General features: G+C 43.2%; 4 protein-coding genes across 4 annotated transcripts; 2 read left to right on the top strand and 2 right to left on the bottom strand.

Annotated features, from left to right (window-relative positions):
• The first annotated feature begins 155 nt into the window (after positions 1–155).
• Positions 156–3,940, top strand: LOC129590613 (E3 ubiquitin-protein ligase RMND5A-like). Its single transcript, XM_055485937.1, has 8 exons — positions 156–509; positions 591–736; positions 927–1,064; positions 1,444–1,714; positions 2,333–2,498; positions 2,850–2,955; positions 3,051–3,205; positions 3,538–3,940. Exons 1-8 carry the CDS (start codon positions 362–364, stop codon positions 3,608–3,610), a joined length of 1,203 nt encoding a protein of 400 aa, XP_055341912.1. The 5' UTR covers positions 156–361; the 3' UTR covers positions 3,611–3,940.
• LOC129590612 (E3 ubiquitin-protein ligase AMFR-like) lies at positions 3,709–9,983 on the bottom strand. The gene is made up of 8 exons (XM_055485935.1): positions 8,905–9,983; positions 7,711–7,958; positions 7,232–7,530; positions 6,648–6,819; positions 6,477–6,587; positions 5,789–5,970; positions 5,001–5,179; positions 3,709–4,342 (listed from the first exon to the last, which is right to left on the bottom strand). Exons 1-8 carry the CDS (start codon positions 9,190–9,192, stop codon positions 4,067–4,069), a joined length of 1,755 nt encoding a protein of 584 aa, XP_055341910.1. The 5' UTR covers positions 9,193–9,983; the 3' UTR covers positions 3,709–4,066.
• A 1,567-nt stretch (positions 9,984–11,550) lies between these two features.
• LOC129590466 (cationic trypsin-3-like) lies at positions 11,551–14,689 on the top strand. Its single transcript, XM_055485708.1, has 5 exons — positions 11,551–11,813; positions 12,307–12,362; positions 12,469–12,712; positions 13,291–13,592; positions 13,980–14,689. The coding sequence occupies exons 1-5, from the start codon at positions 11,590–11,592 to the stop codon at positions 14,330–14,332; spliced, it is 1,179 nt and encodes a 392-aa protein (XP_055341683.1). The 5' UTR covers positions 11,551–11,589; the 3' UTR covers positions 14,333–14,689.
• On the bottom strand, positions 14,136–15,929 carry LOC129590470 (uncharacterized). The gene is made up of 3 exons (XM_055485720.1): positions 15,749–15,929; positions 15,245–15,683; positions 14,136–14,578 (listed from the first exon to the last, which is right to left on the bottom strand). Exons 1-3 carry the CDS (start codon positions 15,788–15,790, stop codon positions 14,481–14,483), a joined length of 579 nt encoding a protein of 192 aa, XP_055341695.1. The 5' UTR covers positions 15,791–15,929; the 3' UTR covers positions 14,136–14,480.
• Between the last annotated feature and the right edge of the window lie 144 nt (positions 15,930–16,073).

Consider the following 16,073-nt stretch of genomic DNA (forward strand, 5'->3'; position numbering starts at 1 on the left):
GCGACGGCCGCCAGCGGAGCCGAAACCGCTTGGCCACAATTTTGTCAGCCGTAACTTCAGCTACAAGTCGCTTCACGAATCACGATTGCGCAACGCAGTTTCGACTCACTCGAGCTGTGAGTCAACTTTCCTGTGAAAAACATGAAATTCTTCACTGCAATTTGTCAGTGTTAAGTATTTGTGTTTATGCTTTTTGTAATTTTCAGTTTTAATACAATAACGTTATTGACTTCTTGTATTAAAGGTTCAAACCCTAGTTTAAACGATTATTAACTCAGACTTTTTCCTTTGCGTTGTTGAAACCAGTAGTCGAATCTTCATCGTAAATTGGTTGGACTGCTGCACATTTGTTTTGGCAGCTATGGAGGGATGCATTACCGTGGAGTCGGAATTATCGAGGATCATTAGCAAATTCGAAACGCAGAAGAAAATCAACGAGCGCAATGTGGACGAAAGTATCCAGATCCTGGAGAACGCCAAGGCTGAACTTTTAGCGCGGAGTCCAATGGGTAAAAAAGCTAAATTCGTGTTTATTTTGAAATATTTATCAGAAATACACGTACGTAATTTTTTTCAATACTCTAATGCAGACACAGATGAACCCGTGCGCGCGACGCCAAACACCGCCTTCATCCGTCAGGCGACAAAAAACGCCAAGGATGTGGCGGGAAAAGTGTCGACATCGCATCGGGAACTGCATGCGGGTGTATCGCGACTGGGAAAGGTGATTGACAAGGTAGGGAAGAAAGAAAATCCAAGCAAAATCAGACAAATCTATCTGAAAACAGGCCAGTCATGTGCTTCCAACTGGAATTGGAAGTGGTTGTATGACGAAGATGGACGTCCATTGCCGGTCCAGAATCGTCTTTGACTTTCGATAGCAGTTGGAATTCCATTTGAATGACGCTGTGCTGATGTTATTGCAGAATTTCACCGCAGATTTCAACGCAATCAATTGTCCGGAAGCGCTGTTGGGTAAAGAAAAGTTGGACCATCTCAGTCAGGCCATTGTGGAATATCTCTTCAGGCAAGGACTGCTGGATGTGGGCAATAAGCTTCTGGAAGTGAGTGGAACATATTGTAATAGTTGTACTGTACAAACATATTCGTACAGTTAGTATTTTTATTTTAAAAATTAATAATAGCAAGATTCATGAATTTTTACGCGACATGGTGCTCGTATTTAATAAATCCGGCAAACAACGAAGCAGAGGGTAAAGATGAACCCCAAAATGAAAATTTTCCATAGCAAAAACAACGATCATGAAACGAGTGCGAATCGGAATAGCGAACAGTGAAACATTCAAAAGTGAATGGATAGGTACTTATTGAGCAAGCAGCCTTCTCACATTAAGCACGTTTTTCGGCAAAAGAATCTTACAATTTTAGTAAAAAAAACATAAATTGACCCTTAACTGCACTGACTGCACACTGCGATGACAGGAAGCGCACATGCAGATGGACGAGACCAAGGCACGCCCCTTCGTGGAGTTGAACGCAATCCTGGTTAGCCTGAGCGAGCACAACGTAGCACCGGCTCTGCAGTGGACGATGGAGCACCGGGAACAGCTGGAGCAGCGCCACAGCGTTCTCGAGTACAAACTGCACCGGTTGCAGTTCATCGAACTGATCCGCCGCTTCCCTCACGATCCAAGGGCCATCCTCGAGTACTCCCGTCATTTCCAGCGCTTCCGCTGTAACGACCAGATTAAAGGTACAATACTTAGGTACTTACTTACGTAGGCAACTTCATGCATACACGAGAAATGGCATTCGTCATTGTTTTATCGCTGCGAGTAAGTTACTCAAGATTTAAAAAAAGAAATTATGAACAGATTCACGAAAAGAATCCTTACGAACAGTAATAAAATTTAATTTTTTACAAAAAAGTATACGATTTATGATAAGCTTTGCTTTAATAAGCTCTGCTTTACTTCCATTTGGTAACCCAATAGTGTATTCTGAATTAGGTGTGCGCCGGTGTAATAAAATACATTACAGTATAAAGTACTATAAACTATAATTGATTATTAAATTTGCAAGCAGCTCAAAGTCACTGGCATAAAATGACGCATAATAGCGCAAGAATTTTTCTTTTCACGCTTTTACGTACAGAAGTATATGAACGGCCAACCATAAACAATGCTTCAACGAGCGCCATGATGTTAAACGCAAATCCCCGAGTAGATGAAAAACAGTTTATTGAAATGTTAAGGGAGATATGTACGATATCAACCCTTATGGGATGGTTAATATTGGCTTGCAATCGTGTTTAGCTGGATGTACAGACAGTACAGGGCCCTGGTGAAGGTATTGCTTGTGTGGTTGGTAGATGTGCAACGGCTGATGGGCTCGCTGCTCTTCCTCAATCAGGGTCTAGAGAAATCGCCCTATCGCGATCTGATCAGTCAGGATCTATGGCTGGACGTCAGTGAAACTTTTACAAAGGAGGCCTGCGCCCTGCTGGGATTATCCATGGAGAGTCCTTTAACTGTCTGGTGAGTGCCGGCCGTCTGGTCTTTGTCATCATTTAATAGTTATAGTTTAATAGTGACATCCGATCCGATTTTTGGTTGCACGCTATCACGGACAAATTTTACGACTTTAAATCTGTCCAGTTATATCGCGTTAAAACTTCATAATTATCCTATCATGACAAATTGACAACCACGTATGTAAAACCGCTTTTGATCAATGTTTGTATTTCGAAAACCCGATCAACCTCCCGTAAAAGAAGTACTATATGTTATTTTTGCTGAGAAGTTCAAGTTGATACCGCCGCCGTTTGTCGAACAACTGCCGCGTGAGGATGATACAGCAAACATTTTTACCTATAAGTATGTTTGCAGCGTGAAAATGGGATGCCGGGCCATCCCAATGCTGCTGGGTATTCGTCATGCCATGCTGAATCACCAGGTTGGCGACATTTTGAATAACTCCAGACAGGAACTACCGGTAAGCAGCTGCAGGGTTTTCCCCCACAGATTTGGTTTGGCTGGATAAAGTAATCCAGTTTACGTAACCTTTGGGTACTTTTTGTTTTTCGTCAGATCGAAGTGGATGTTGTTCCGGATTATCTCTATCATTCTCGTTTTACCTGTCCGATTCTGCGGCAGCAGTCCTCGGAGAAAAATCCTCCCATGCGTCTCAACTGCGGCCACGTGATCTCCAAGGACGCCCTCATGAGACTCAGCAACTCTACCAAGTCAGTCGTATTAGCCGTATTTTTTTAGCATAATTTGATACATCGTTTTTGTATTTCCTTTTCGGTCGCAGTGTAATTTTTGCTTTTAGAAATTATTTATTTTTTTATACAAGAATTTATGCAATTTTCAAACCGCTCTTTTATGGATTTTTCAAGTGAAGTACTGCATTTAGCAATGCAGTATTGTTGTTTGGTACTAATAATGTATGGGTAGGGTAGTTTGCTTTAGTCCAGATCTATTCAGATTTGACTGGAATTGTAGTCTACGACTCTACAGACAATACACTGCACCGATTTTCCAGCAAATATGTGAACGCTCTTTTTCTTCGTAGATCCACAAAGATAAAGTGTCCGTACTGCCCAAGCGAACAGAGCGCAACGGATGCCAAACGGATCCATCTGTAGCATTCTTCGCGTTTTTGCTTGCCGAATTGCCGGCGATCCGAATTGTATCGTAGCAAAGCAATTGGCAATCGCGTAATATTATTATTGTACAGCGCTCACAATCAGCGGCACTTTACTTGCGTCATGTCATGTTTATCATCTTGTTTTTACTTTTATCAAAGCTTTATACTCGTGCATGCTCTTTGATTCGTTCCCCGTGTTGAGGACCCATTTCAGCAGTACTTACCAATGATGCCCGTAGCAAAAAATATAAAATGAGAGATAAAACTGTTTAAAATAATAATTGCGCGAAACAGCATACTAAAAGTCTAAACCGAGTAAAATCACATGTATCACAAAAACCAATATCCCTGCCACATTACGAACATAACACCCAGCCGTAACTGCAACTAAAATGAGGCAAAAATAAAGAAATTCAAATTTAATACATACAGAAAATGCAGCATAGGGTGTGTGTTACGTATTAGCCGTTTGTGCTTTCTCCATGGCCATCTTAGCCAAGAATTTCTTGCGCGCTTCATACACCAGCGTCTCACGGCGTTGGATCTGCAGGGCCCGACAGGCCTCGGGTGTATCGGGGATGGCACGGAGGCCACCACCAGGGGCGGTCAGACTTAGACCGGTCAGAGCCAGCTGGGGATGCAGCGGCTCACTGGAAACAGACGCTTCCTCGTCCTCCGAATCCGAAGAGGACGACGATGAGCCGAAGGCATCACGTTCGCCCGGCAACGTCTGCAATGCATCCACAGCAGTGACAGCATAAACGTTAGTAATTCTTTTAGCAACAGCACAGCACTAATAATATATAATCAAATAATCCTAATTTTTCGGTTATCAGCTAACCATTAAGTTATGTTCATTCTGTCTCCATCCCTAAGGCTTCTATTCATAAGGGTGTAAAAAAGCCCGTAACAAATTGGATAGAGGCATGTAATAATTCAAATGAACTCATAATTGTTATTTTACATTAACGTCAACTTGTTGTTATAGTTGTTGTCAACAACTAATTCTCGCAAGGGATGCTTTCCTACACATACACAGATACGAGTATACTAAATGAAAGTCATCCCATAACAACTCCAAAAACTGATGTCGAGTGATATATTTTACCGCAGCTTTGCTGTGATTTTGTTAACAATAAATTAAAGATAATCCAAAAAAAATATCTTACCGCAGGCATACCATTAAAAGAATTACAGGCTTGCCTACTTCATACTTATACCATAACTATGTAATGCTCCATGATGAACTCATTTTTCTTGTCTGATCTGTTAATGCATGATTTAGCGACAGAATTACACAGGTCAAAATAAAATTTACCAAACACCGTTAGACAACGTACTGTGCAAGCTCTACTGTGGCGCTGAACAAAGTCAACTCGTAAACATACCGGCCCGCTGTCGTACAACGTCCCGTTGAGGATGTTGTCGATTGTGCGCTCCGTGGAGCCTGTCTCCAGGAGGTCACGAATGATAAGATGGTGGGAGATGTTGGGAAATACCTGCTGCACCTGCTCGGCCATTATATCCACACCGGGATGATCCAGGTAGTCGTGCATGGGATGGGACACTGCAGATGATAACCATTCATGCTGATGCATTATAAGATTACATTTCTTTCCTGACCATCGCTGTCGTAAAACAAGAAACTGCGGCAAGCTGACCGGCACAACGGATCCTGGAGGATGTTTCACAAACGGTGCAGGCAGTAAGCATGCCGCAAGCGCGCAGCAATTGAGTTGTCAAGAGTTAAAGTAACCATAAAAACATCACAAATCACAATATTATTATGTGGTCGGTCTCGTTTGTGGGGTGCTGTTATAAGAAGCGAGAGAAAATACCGAAAGCACAACACAAAGAACACTTCACATTAATTATGCATAAAAATGAATGATAGAAAATGCGTGTGGAAAATTGCAAAATCATAGCAGAGCCGCTAAGCTGAACCACAGGAAATCCAAGAGGAAAAACATGAAACAAACACAAACAACCAGAAACCAACAAAATGGATGCAGTTACCCGCGGTAGCGATCACATTGCCATAACACCAACCACGAGACAAGCATGCAAGGCAAGCCCAGAAACAAGCCCACCACGGAGTCGCAGCGGGCGCACATATTATACAATGATACACAGCCAGTCCAAAAGACAAAGTTGACAAAGACGGCCAGAGCATTACCGGTGACGGAGATGTTGGGCAGGTAACGGTTGATACGAGCGCCTGGAAAGAAAAAACGGCCACCCGTAGGCAGGTGGGCGCTCGGAGCGGTCACTCGCGGGCCACTGTGGAAAGTGCTCGTCAGGGTGGTGCGGCAGATGGGACAGGACACGTCCTGTTCCAGCCACGACAACAGACACGACCTGTCGAAAAAGCAAGGGATGAACTTGTACACGAATTCTACAGAATAATTTCATTGGTTGACTTATAACTGCCAGAAAGTTTATTCTCAAATTAACCAAATTAAAGCTTTAGGAGATATGTAAACTGATAAACTGCTACCGTCAGAAAAGCAGCCCAGAAACCATATGAGTCTATCGATACCGATAGCTGCAGCCAAATTGAGCCAATCCAAATCCTTTTATTAAGCAATAGACCGCGAAATGAATAAAAATATGAACGCGGTCATTACTCAAATTTTTTTCCAAACTCCATATCCAGATTTGGTTACAGGAATTAATAATACTAGCCAAAATATTTCAAATTTCAAAACTAAAAAATGCATGCAGAAAAATGACGTTTACTATGTCTCGTATTAAAGATATCAATATTTTTAATAAATATAAATACATATATACACTTCCTCATACAGATACCGTATATAAATTTACAGAAAATTGATATAAAATTCGGTAAGGGCGCAACGCACTCGTGGAAAATGTGTCCACAATGGAGTTTGCGTGCCTGCTCCATGGTGTCCCAGCAGATGGAGCAGGGTCCGTCATGTTGCTTGATCTCCTCATCCGTGGCTGACGGATAACTGCACACAGAAAGATCTTCGGCTTTTGACACCAAATATGATAAAACGAGAAGAACCTACGTGGCCTGTAGCCGCTTGCGAATGGCCATGTAATTGCGATGACGGCGGAATTTACTCACAAAGTCCATGCAGAGAAACCGGATCTGCGCTACGATGACCAGACTGGAAGCGCTGAGATTGCACACTTGCAGCATCATGTGCAGATGGTGCACAAGATCCACCAACAACGTCCCTGAAAGACAAAACAGTGTCAAAATTTTTAGATCAAACAGAAAATGTACGACAACAGACGAAATTTTGTTTGTAAACGGCTAAAGCAATCCTATCATTAGTCACTATCGCCTCCGGTCAAGGTAGAAACTTGTACACGCTGGATACTAAAGTCTAAAGGTAACAACCATTTATCACAAAACCAATCAAAACATTCAGATTACACGATAGCATCAAAACAAGTCAAACACCTGTAAACAAATGCGTTCAAAAAATTTTTAACCTACAAAGTTGCAGAAAATTTAACAAAGGTTTCATTAGAAATTAAACCGGAAAAGCTAGTCAAAAAACCAACATCTGAAAATTTTAACGAGTTCTGGATTCAAAAACATAACAAAGAATAACAGCAAGGAACTTAGAGAAATGGTACTAACCGAGTTCGAAGACTATATTGAGATGATAATAGAGCGCCGTGCGTTTCTCCCAGGCCAGCGTGGACTTGCCCTGGCGCAGGTGGTGGTAACCGTAGCGCAATAAAATGTGCCAGCTGGGCATAAGGATTAGCAGAGCTTCGGCCAGCGTGAACAGTCCCGTGTGGACGAAACCAGCCCACAAAATGTACAAACTGAAGCTCAGCACGCACAGCGCGAAGCCGATAATGCTGGCCAACAGGACGACGATGCGCCGGTGCGCTCGCTTCGCCGGCACCGGTGAGAACGTCATGTATTCGCATCTACGCACATTCTCACGTTAGCCACAACCACGATAATTACGACTTCTGTTTCTATGCACATCTGTGCCATCTACAGTGATCAAACAGAACCATGACAAAATAAGTTTCATCAAGCCAAATTAACGCAGTACTTAAGAATTTAGTAATAAAAATAGCTAATTGCGGGACACCGGTACGCACCGATCGCGCGAAATAACGATGAAGAACTGAACGGTGCCGAGAAGCGCGAACCACGATCCCCAGATGATCATCTCCTCAATCGAGTCGACGTTGACCACGCCAAAGATGAAGATGAACTTATAGAACGCGAAGTTCCACAGGCGCTCGCGAGTGTGCTGTCGTTCGGGCATCCGCAGCCGGCCGAAAATGCCCTTCACCAGCACCTGCGCCATCACGCCCAGGATGAACGTCCCAGGCATAGCCAAAGCCTACGATAGTCCACATTATTACATAGCACCTGTACCGCAATAAAATTACGATAACTAACAACATTACTATTGCAATTTGTAGTGCGCAACTGCAGGGAAATTAATTCATTCTGTTTTTTGGACGAATACGTCATTACAGTTACTATTAATTAGTTTTTTGTTCGACCAGATTGATGTCCCTGATGGACTTGTGACTTGTCCGCTCTTGTGTCGTAATAATAAAAATAATCTTAAAATTTTTTAGAACATTCAATGTTACAGTTACTTACGTATGATCACGTATCTGTACAATATTTTCAAAATCAACATTGTTCCTTCATTTCTCGGATTATCTCCTGAAAAATATGTTACAACCCTTTTCACATTTTCAAGCAAAATATTATGAAACAGCAAAACGATTACTGAAACAGTACACAACTGGTCGATGACTCTTCATGTCAGTGCATCAGACATCCAGATGCGAATCTCTTCATAACATTTCGAGATCCGTGAATTATCGTACTTGTTAACTTGTACAGAACAGATACGTATATCCAGAAAAACTCACTACAAATTAACTTTAAATCTTCCAAAATATTGCACGTACAGATATTGAAGTTTTAAGTAAAAAACTTTTAAAAATTCATAATAACATGGGTACGATCCCAACACAATAAAAATTTTAAAAAGGGCAATAATATAATGCTAAAATCAGCTAAATACGCCATATGTCACCGTGCTATGTGGACAACAAAAGGCAAGAACGTAGTCATCAGTCATGCAGTCATTTAAGCAAACTGCGTAATTCTTACTGCTTAGTCGCCTTAGTGCATACGTACGAAACATTTACTGTAACTTTAAGATAAATTTTCTCGTATATTTTAGAATTTACAAACAGACTGCAAACAAGCAGGGAATCCATTCAAGTATCAGAAGCCAGCAAAAGGAGTACAGTAACGAAACTCACCCAGATGAGCCAGGAATCGGTCCAGCGTTCCCCGAAGAACTTTCTTAACTCAGACTGGTACTCCGACCCGAATCCGTGGGGTACGGTGGCTCGGCGGAAGATGTTGTAGAGGCGGGAGCGGGCCATCTGATCGTATGCTGATTGTGACGCGTTGGAATCCACACCGGAGGCTGTCGTCAGTCCAGCAGCAAGCAACGAAGAAATGCTCTCGCTCCCGTTGCCCCAGTCAGTCCAGCTGTCCACGGGGCACACGGGAAAGGGATCCACCAACGGGCAGGACAGATCCATGGCCGTAAAATGGAGGATGAAAGACAAGCAGGGGAAAGGGGTGAAAATATCACAGATCGTATACGAGCGTAAATTAATAACTCCTCATGTTTTTCATTTTATGTTAGCCAAAAATCCGACGAACGATTACAACGAATTGAACGAAACGAATCAACCACCATGAGTGCCTGTTGGGTTACCCAAATATATGTTCCCACATTTAGTTTTTTGTCCAGAATTTCAGATAACCAAAAAAACCAATCTTATACGGCTTTCTGTAAAGCAGAAAAAATTATTCGAACCCCAATCGATGCTAATATTCGAAACAAGCGTCAGATGGAAAAACGCAAACATTCTAAACGAACACGGGATCAAAAAGTTCAGGAACGGTTCCTCTCATAAATTTGCTGTTCAGTTCAACTACTTCCATGTTGCGTGCCACTGGGAAATGATCGATGGCGCTGTACAATTTCGTACTTGTGCTGTATATTGTGGAGCGAGCGGATCTTCACAAGCAGGAGTTTCGACCCCTCAAAAGATTAAAAGAGGCATCGGGACCCAACGCTCGCTCTTGTGCAATCGAACAGAGTCCAGACAACATTATTGATAATCATAATTCAATACGAGTAGAAGTTCGTATGATTCTTCCGTTTTATTCACCATCAGCAATTCACATACAAAGTACAAGTACAGGTACCACTGTACAAAGTACTAGTATAGTAGTAATTATTGTACTGATGGTGAGGTACAAAAATGTCTGCCCTGGACAGTGGCACTAATTAAAATGATACAAATTTAAATAGTGAAAAAAACAAACAACCAAAATCTGGGTCTTAAATATGATGCATATAATCGTATTACATAATTTTACTATTCCCAATTTCCTGCCCTAGAACAGCTGCTGCATTTCTTGCACACTAAGCAACTGTCAAAAAAATGCCGTAGATCGAGGTTTCCGGTAACCTTCCGGCCAACTTCCGCGAGGCCGTTCCATATGGCCCGAGTGTTTCGAGTTTCGACTGTCAGAGGATGGAACAGACATCCCAAATTCTCCATGAAAACGTTATATAATGATTGTTTTGTGATGGCTGATGATTGGTCAACGTCAACTGCTTCGTTGATGTACCATTCAGTTTTTGTGTCACACTGCCAGATAAAACTAAAAATTTCATAAATACAGGTGGCCGGGGTGGGTTTGTAAATACATTACGTACTCCGATGACTGAATTCGTGCTCGAATAAAAAAACCTGCTCTACTGGATAACATAACAGGATTAAAATCATTCGCTAGAGTATATTTTGCTATTATTTTACTACGTACCATTTAATAATAACTTTATAACTTTGCAGTTTCAGAGTGTTATAAGAAATTATAAGAAATAAACTAAGAAAATTATACCAGTAACAGGCAATAAAATGCTTAGCTTCCTGGATATTCACGAATGCTATTGCTACCGGAACGTCTCTGTTTAGCATCGATACGAGAAGTTCCGGTACTTACGTTTTCTTTAGTTTGGCGGAAACTGAAACAACTGAAGGGTCACAAGAAAATCTGTTTAATTATTTTTTTCATCGCCAGCTGGGATCTATTTCATATTAACCGTCTCACTTAACCTTGGAATACGTGAAACAGGCTTAATGCAAAATTGCAATTAATGAAGTAATGGTCCTATATTTTGATGATTACATGCACATTAAAAAGCAAAAGGGCACAGCGCATACCAGCGGGGTCACCGATTTTTTAATTGTTGCCAATTGCAAATCAGTGCAGCCGAACCGCCGGTTTCCTACTGTCAATTGTAACAGTGCGCACTGTAAGTACAATTTGTACGAGCACGCTACAAATTTTGATTTTTCTATGGCATGGAAAAGCTCGAAAGCCGGTGAAGGTGTATTTAAAATGTTAAGGCTTTATATGAAGGTTATCTACGTAACACGCAGGGTACACGAATGGTGTTAAATGTTAACTTGTGATAGAAGCGCCATTGTTGGCATTTGCCGGAAATCAAAACCGGGCTTTGAATTTCCCCATAGAATATCTGGGCACAATCAGATCTTCTCATTGCCGACAGGTACCAGCGCATATCGTCCGACCAGAAATTCCCCTGTCTCAGCGCATTCCGGCTGTACGAAAAGAAACCTCATTAACATGACGGCCATCAGTGTGTATGACTTGCCGCCTTTTAGCCGCTGCTGATCATCCTGCGTCAGCAAAACTCAAGGCAGCATAATGCAGCGAGCCATTCTTCAGCGCCTAGTGGGCCTGCCACCAGCACAACACCGGACCCTGCCAAGAAACACAAGCTTTCGCTGGCCTATTCACAATTATTCTTCCGGCGTTGACACAGGCTCAGCATGAAAAAGGTAAGAGTGGCAGTTGTATGCGGCGGAAATCAAGACAGGCGCGTTAGTGTTAGCATGTTGATGCTGGTTGTGACTGCAGCAGTGCTGGGCTCCGCCGGGCGCCCGGCGGCCGCTGAACGCTGCGGCTTGGTGGCCAGCGGCCAACCGGATCCCTTCGGGCTAATGGCACAACTCAGCGGCAATTTCGTCCCGCCCGTTCCCGTGGCGCCCGTGAAGCGGTCAAGTGCAAGCACGCAATCGCCCAGCCCCATTAACAATCCTTGGAATGTTTTTAACCGGTAAGAATCGATCATGCATGCATCAGTCTGCGGTTGACGCACGCGAAGATCGTTATTGGATTTTTTTTTCATCGAGCCTTATCGAGATTTAAACTTGAGCTACTACTGAAAGAGTAGTTTAGAGTTTCACTGGATATTTGTAACGTCTGCTTTATTTTTTTTGTACTTATTAATATTAGTGCTGCCACTGCTGTGCACTGACATTAGGAACTGTATTACTAACTACGGTATTTATATTACGTACAATATACTTATAGGTTTCCTGTTCCCTTTCTGTCCACTTGCTTAATTAATTGCACCTTAATTTTATTCGCAGTTGAACAATTGCTGCCTGTCATTATCAATAGTAATCATAAAACTATTTTTTATTTCTACATATATAGGAAGATAAATACGGACGGTAAAATGGACGCTAAAATTATCTCAGTAATCTCAAAGCAGTAGAGTGGTACTGTAAAATTGTGAAATTTTAAACTGGCTTGTGAAACTGCAGGCAACCAACCACCCTGGACAGCTTCAATGCCTTTCAGCAGATAATGACACTGCTAGGTTAGTAGTAGTTTAAATTTCTATGCTTTGTTCCTCATCGCCGGAGATTTCCTGCCGCTTCAAGATGGACGGTGCCTTCATATGAGTGTTTAATGATCGTGCACAGGCAAGCGTAGGAAGCGCCAGTCCGGACTGTACGAGCAGCTGACCCGTGTCCGCCGGGAAACGGAGGCGGTGAAGGCGCGAGTGCGGCGTATCGTGGGCGGTTACGATGCCATCCCGGGACAGCTGTGCTGGCAGGTGAAGATCCAGATAGGCGACGTGCGCGACGAGACCATCTGCGGAGGCACAATCCTCGGCAGCCGCACCGTCCTCATCGCCGCCCATTGCCTTTACAACTCCGAAACACGGTAATACTCATTACTCAACTCCCCTTTATTTCTTACAGTATTTAACTAGTCGGTCGGGAGTGCGTCCGAGTGCCCAAAAGATCAAATGTTGATCTACATTTGATCTTCATGAAGTATTATTGTGAACATTATCGCGTGCAGATGAATTGCTCCAAAATGATACATTAATGATACCACTGTCAGGACCCACATGCATCGGTCACAAACACATTCCGCCGGTAATTTTGGCGATACGAGTACTTATATATAATTAGGCAACTGCTGAACGCACTGCTACAATTACAGAGACCGCACCTACAGTCAGTATCATCGACAGTATGTAATTATGAAACAAATAATTATAAATTATTCGAGCGTTTTTCAATATGATCATATCATTTCGAAATTTTTAACTTATTTAAAGTATTTTATACAGTTTGAAATTAAGTTGCCCGGTTTGACCGTAACACAAAAGTACCGGTATGCACTATGCAGATATATTCAAATTTCAAAGCATAAACCAAACGTGTACTTGGTTGTACTAGGATGTTCACCAGAGTTTCTTCATTCTTGCGAATATCTGTTTACATTAAATGCAGGCGGCGCATCTCTGATCGAAACGTAATTGTTGTGGTGGGCGGCATGAACCGCGACGTGGGAGAAGTGTACGGGCATGACACGACGGGCTGTGCGGAGCCCTTCGGCATCCAGCAGTCTATCGTCCACCCCAACTACAACTACGATCTCAACGACAACGACATCGGCATCCTGATCCTTAACCGACCCATCGATCTCGATCACAAGCCCTGCGCCTGCAGCGCCTGTTTAACGGCCAGGACGCCGCAGGTGGCTGAATGGTGCGTGGTTAGCGGATATGGCGAGGAAAGCAGCGACGGCTCCAGTAAGATTTCCTGTTTTTGTGGTTTTACTATTAATTTTGCAATGTACGCACTATATAGTTCGTAATTTGATTTCGCAGTCGCTTCTACGTATTTCTCCTTTCGCCATTTTGTACTCACGGCTCATGAGGTTTTCGTTCATTTATAATAATTCAGTGGCTTTTTTAACTGTACACTGTATGTGGCTTTGCATTTTTCTTTCTTTTTTGTTTTCTGCTTTTCGTCGTTCTCTGATTAGGCATAAACTTAAATATTCAGTTTATATATTTCTGACAGCTGATTGTAGCCTTAATATACGAAGCGGTATGACCTAATGACCTTTCGGACTACGTATTATATGGCACTGCAGGGTTAGCGAACTACAGTGTCGATTGCGTTTTATTGCGCAGATGATCGTGACCCGGTGCCACTGAAATGGACTCAGCTGCAGATTCGCCATCAAGACTACAGCGGCAGCTGCGCCTTCAATTCCTTCCCAGCGCGGGGAGGTTTCGGCGGACAGCGCACCAACCTAGATTTGTTCCTGTGTGCCGGTGCCCAAAAATGGGAGGATACCTGCCAGGGCGACAGTGGCGGTCCGCTGATCTGCCTGGACCCGGTGAAGAAGACGTATTATCAGGCGGGCATCGTCTCCTTTGGGGACGACTGCGGTGCCGGCACTGGCGGCCAGTACACGCGCGTGGCCGCTTACATACCCTGGATCTTGGCCAATACGGCCGGTGACGTCACTGTTGATCTGTGAGCAATCAAATTTTTTTTGGGAAAGTGGATTAATTACCGCCGTTGGAACGTTTCGATCAGCTTCGCTGAAAACAGTTGACTTTTGCATAGCGCTAATATGCTACTAGTCTAAGACATTAGAGCCATTGTGGATCAATTAAAAGTGATGCTCAAGCGGATAGCAGTTTCGATTTTTCCCTGTTCGCTCCAGCCGTTCCATGTTTGGCATCCGCACCAGGTGTCCGCACATCTCCATGCGGCATGAGACCTGCAATTAACGCGCAATTTCCGCGGTCATGCCTCTCATACAACTTGAGACTATTGCTTTTTTACAAAGGTTAGGCCTGAAAACTGTTTTATATAAATTTTAAAAGTGTAATTCAAACATTTTTGTTGATTATACAAGCATTATGGTGTCACTTAGCAAGTGCTAAAACTAAAAGGACAGCAAGCTGCATGCAAAATCAATCTTTAACCGAATAATTCAAATAATACAGCCTGTAAGTACAAGTACAGACTGTAGTCCGGTGACCAAATATAATAATTACGATTAAGGTCTATGCTCTACCCGCAATCAAGGCAGTACACAACGTTATTTTCAATGTGAAAGTTTAAGGAATTGTTTTCTACGTCTAGACTGGCTCATAAATAACTCGGCACCATCAATTATTTGATGAATAAAGTGCATGAGATTTTGCAGTGCACAAAGCGGACGACATTAAGTAACACACATAAGATGTTAAAAATCATGGGCAATCCAAATGGGATCAGTTCTGTCGTATTTATTTGTGCTAAAAAGATAGAATTTTGCCCATAAATGTTTTGAGAGCTGTAACTATCTAATACATAATAATAAAGAATTTATTGCAGTTTTCTCCCGCCTTTCGGCAAACTAATACGGAATGTTAATTATTAATGTAATTTAACCACGTACCTGGTTCCTGGACCTGCTGCGTGGCGACCTGACTAGGCCGTCCGGTCAGTTCTTTCCCGGACGCTACAGCCACCGCCCCGGCGACGGTATGCCACACTCCACTGGCCCGTTCCCGCAGATCCCCGATGGCCTCCCCGGCCCGGTCCCGATAATCCTCGTATATTTCCGACGCCCGACTCATTACTTGACTTAGCACCCCTTCATTCGGGTTCTTAGGCTTATCCTTCCAGAAGTCCTCATCCGGGGCCCGGGGGTCGATGACCTTTGAGGGACTCACGGGGATCTCCGCCGCCGGTCGGGCCACACGTTCATCGCCGCTGTGGATAGTCTCCAGTACCTGGTGGAAATGGAGGGCGGCAGGCGCCGAGGCCTGCGGTGCGGATGAGCTGATGTCAACGCCTAGGGCACCGCCGTAGCCGTGGCTGCTGAACGGAAGGCCCTGGTCAAACAGATTTCCCAAGGACTGACACAAAAAGTTAAAATAAAGTTTGTTTTAGGGCTTACCACTGAGTGAATCTCTTCGCGTGTGGGCTTGCTGCCTTCCATGATTGACACAAAGGTCACAAAACCTAATCTAGTCCAGATCCTAGTGGCACGCGCGCGAACGCAATGACCGCCGGCAGTGAATTTACTATACTACAAAATTTTTGCGCAAGAAAAACTAAGTGCCATAACATGGCAAACTATTAAGAATGCTTAAGCCCGTACGATGACACAGCAACAATTAAGTACGGTGCACACGGCACGCCATCATTTTGGTGTTGGGGAAAATGGGAAAGAAACGTTTAAAGCGTAATTTAGCACCTAAATAAAATTTTTCAAAGCAATC

This window comes from Paramacrobiotus metropolitanus, unplaced genomic scaffold (assembly GCF_019649055.1).
Source record: "Paramacrobiotus metropolitanus isolate TYO unplaced genomic scaffold, Prichtersi_v1.0 Parri_scaffold0000040, whole genome shotgun sequence".
In the NCBI taxonomy this organism is placed as follows: Eukaryota; Metazoa; Tardigrada; class Eutardigrada; order Parachela; family Macrobiotidae; genus Paramacrobiotus; species Paramacrobiotus metropolitanus.

What these genes read in the sequence shown, in the direction of transcription:
- LOC129590612 (XM_055485935.1), bottom strand. Translation starts at nt 9,192, where the DNA reads ATGGATCTGTCCTGCCCGTTGGTGGATCCCTTTCCCGTGTGCCCCGTG. An exon ending in CAATATAGTCTTCGAACTCG is followed by an intron (nt 6,820 to 7,231) that starts GTTAGTACCATT and finishes TTTGTCTTTCAG; the next exon opens with GGACGTTGTTGGTGGATCTT. An exon ending in TGTGGACACATTTTCCACGA is followed by an intron (nt 5,971 to 6,476) that starts GTGCGTTGCGCC and finishes CTTTTTCGACAG; the next exon opens with GTCGTGTCTGTTGTCGTGGC.
- LOC129590613 (XM_055485937.1), top strand. Translation starts at nt 362, where the DNA reads ATGGAGGGATGCATTACCGTGGAGTCGGAATTATCGAGGATCATTAGC. An exon ending in ACTCCAGACAGGAACTACCG is followed by an intron (nt 2,956 to 3,050) that starts GTAAGCAGCTGC and finishes GTTTTTCGTCAG; the next exon opens with ATCGAAGTGGATGTTGTTCC. An exon ending in AGACTCAGCAACTCTACCAA is followed by an intron (nt 3,206 to 3,537) that starts GTCAGTCGTATT and finishes TTTTCTTCGTAG; the next exon opens with ATCCACAAAGATAAAGTGTC.
- LOC129590466 (XM_055485708.1), top strand. Translation starts at nt 11,590, where the DNA reads ATGTTGATGCTGGTTGTGACTGCAGCAGTGCTGGGCTCCGCCGGGCGC. An exon ending in GCAGATAATGACACTGCTAG is followed by an intron (nt 12,363 to 12,468) that starts GTTAGTAGTAGT and finishes GATCGTGCACAG; the next exon opens with GCAAGCGTAGGAAGCGCCAG. An exon ending in CTTTACAACTCCGAAACACG is followed by an intron (nt 12,713 to 13,290) that starts GTAATACTCATT and finishes CATTAAATGCAG; the next exon opens with GCGGCGCATCTCTGATCGAA.
- LOC129590470 (XM_055485720.1), bottom strand. Translation starts at nt 15,790, where the DNA reads ATGGAAGGCAGCAAGCCCACACGCGAAGAGATTCACTCAGTG. An exon ending in GCGAAGAGATTCACTCAGTG is followed by an intron (nt 15,684 to 15,748) that starts GTAAGCCCTAAA and finishes CTGTTTGACCAG; the next exon opens with GGCCTTCCGTTCAGCAGCCA. An exon ending in GCAGCAGGTCCAGGAACCAG is followed by an intron (nt 14,579 to 15,244) that starts GTACGTGGTTAA and finishes CGTTAATTGCAG; the next exon opens with GTCTCATGCCGCATGGAGAT.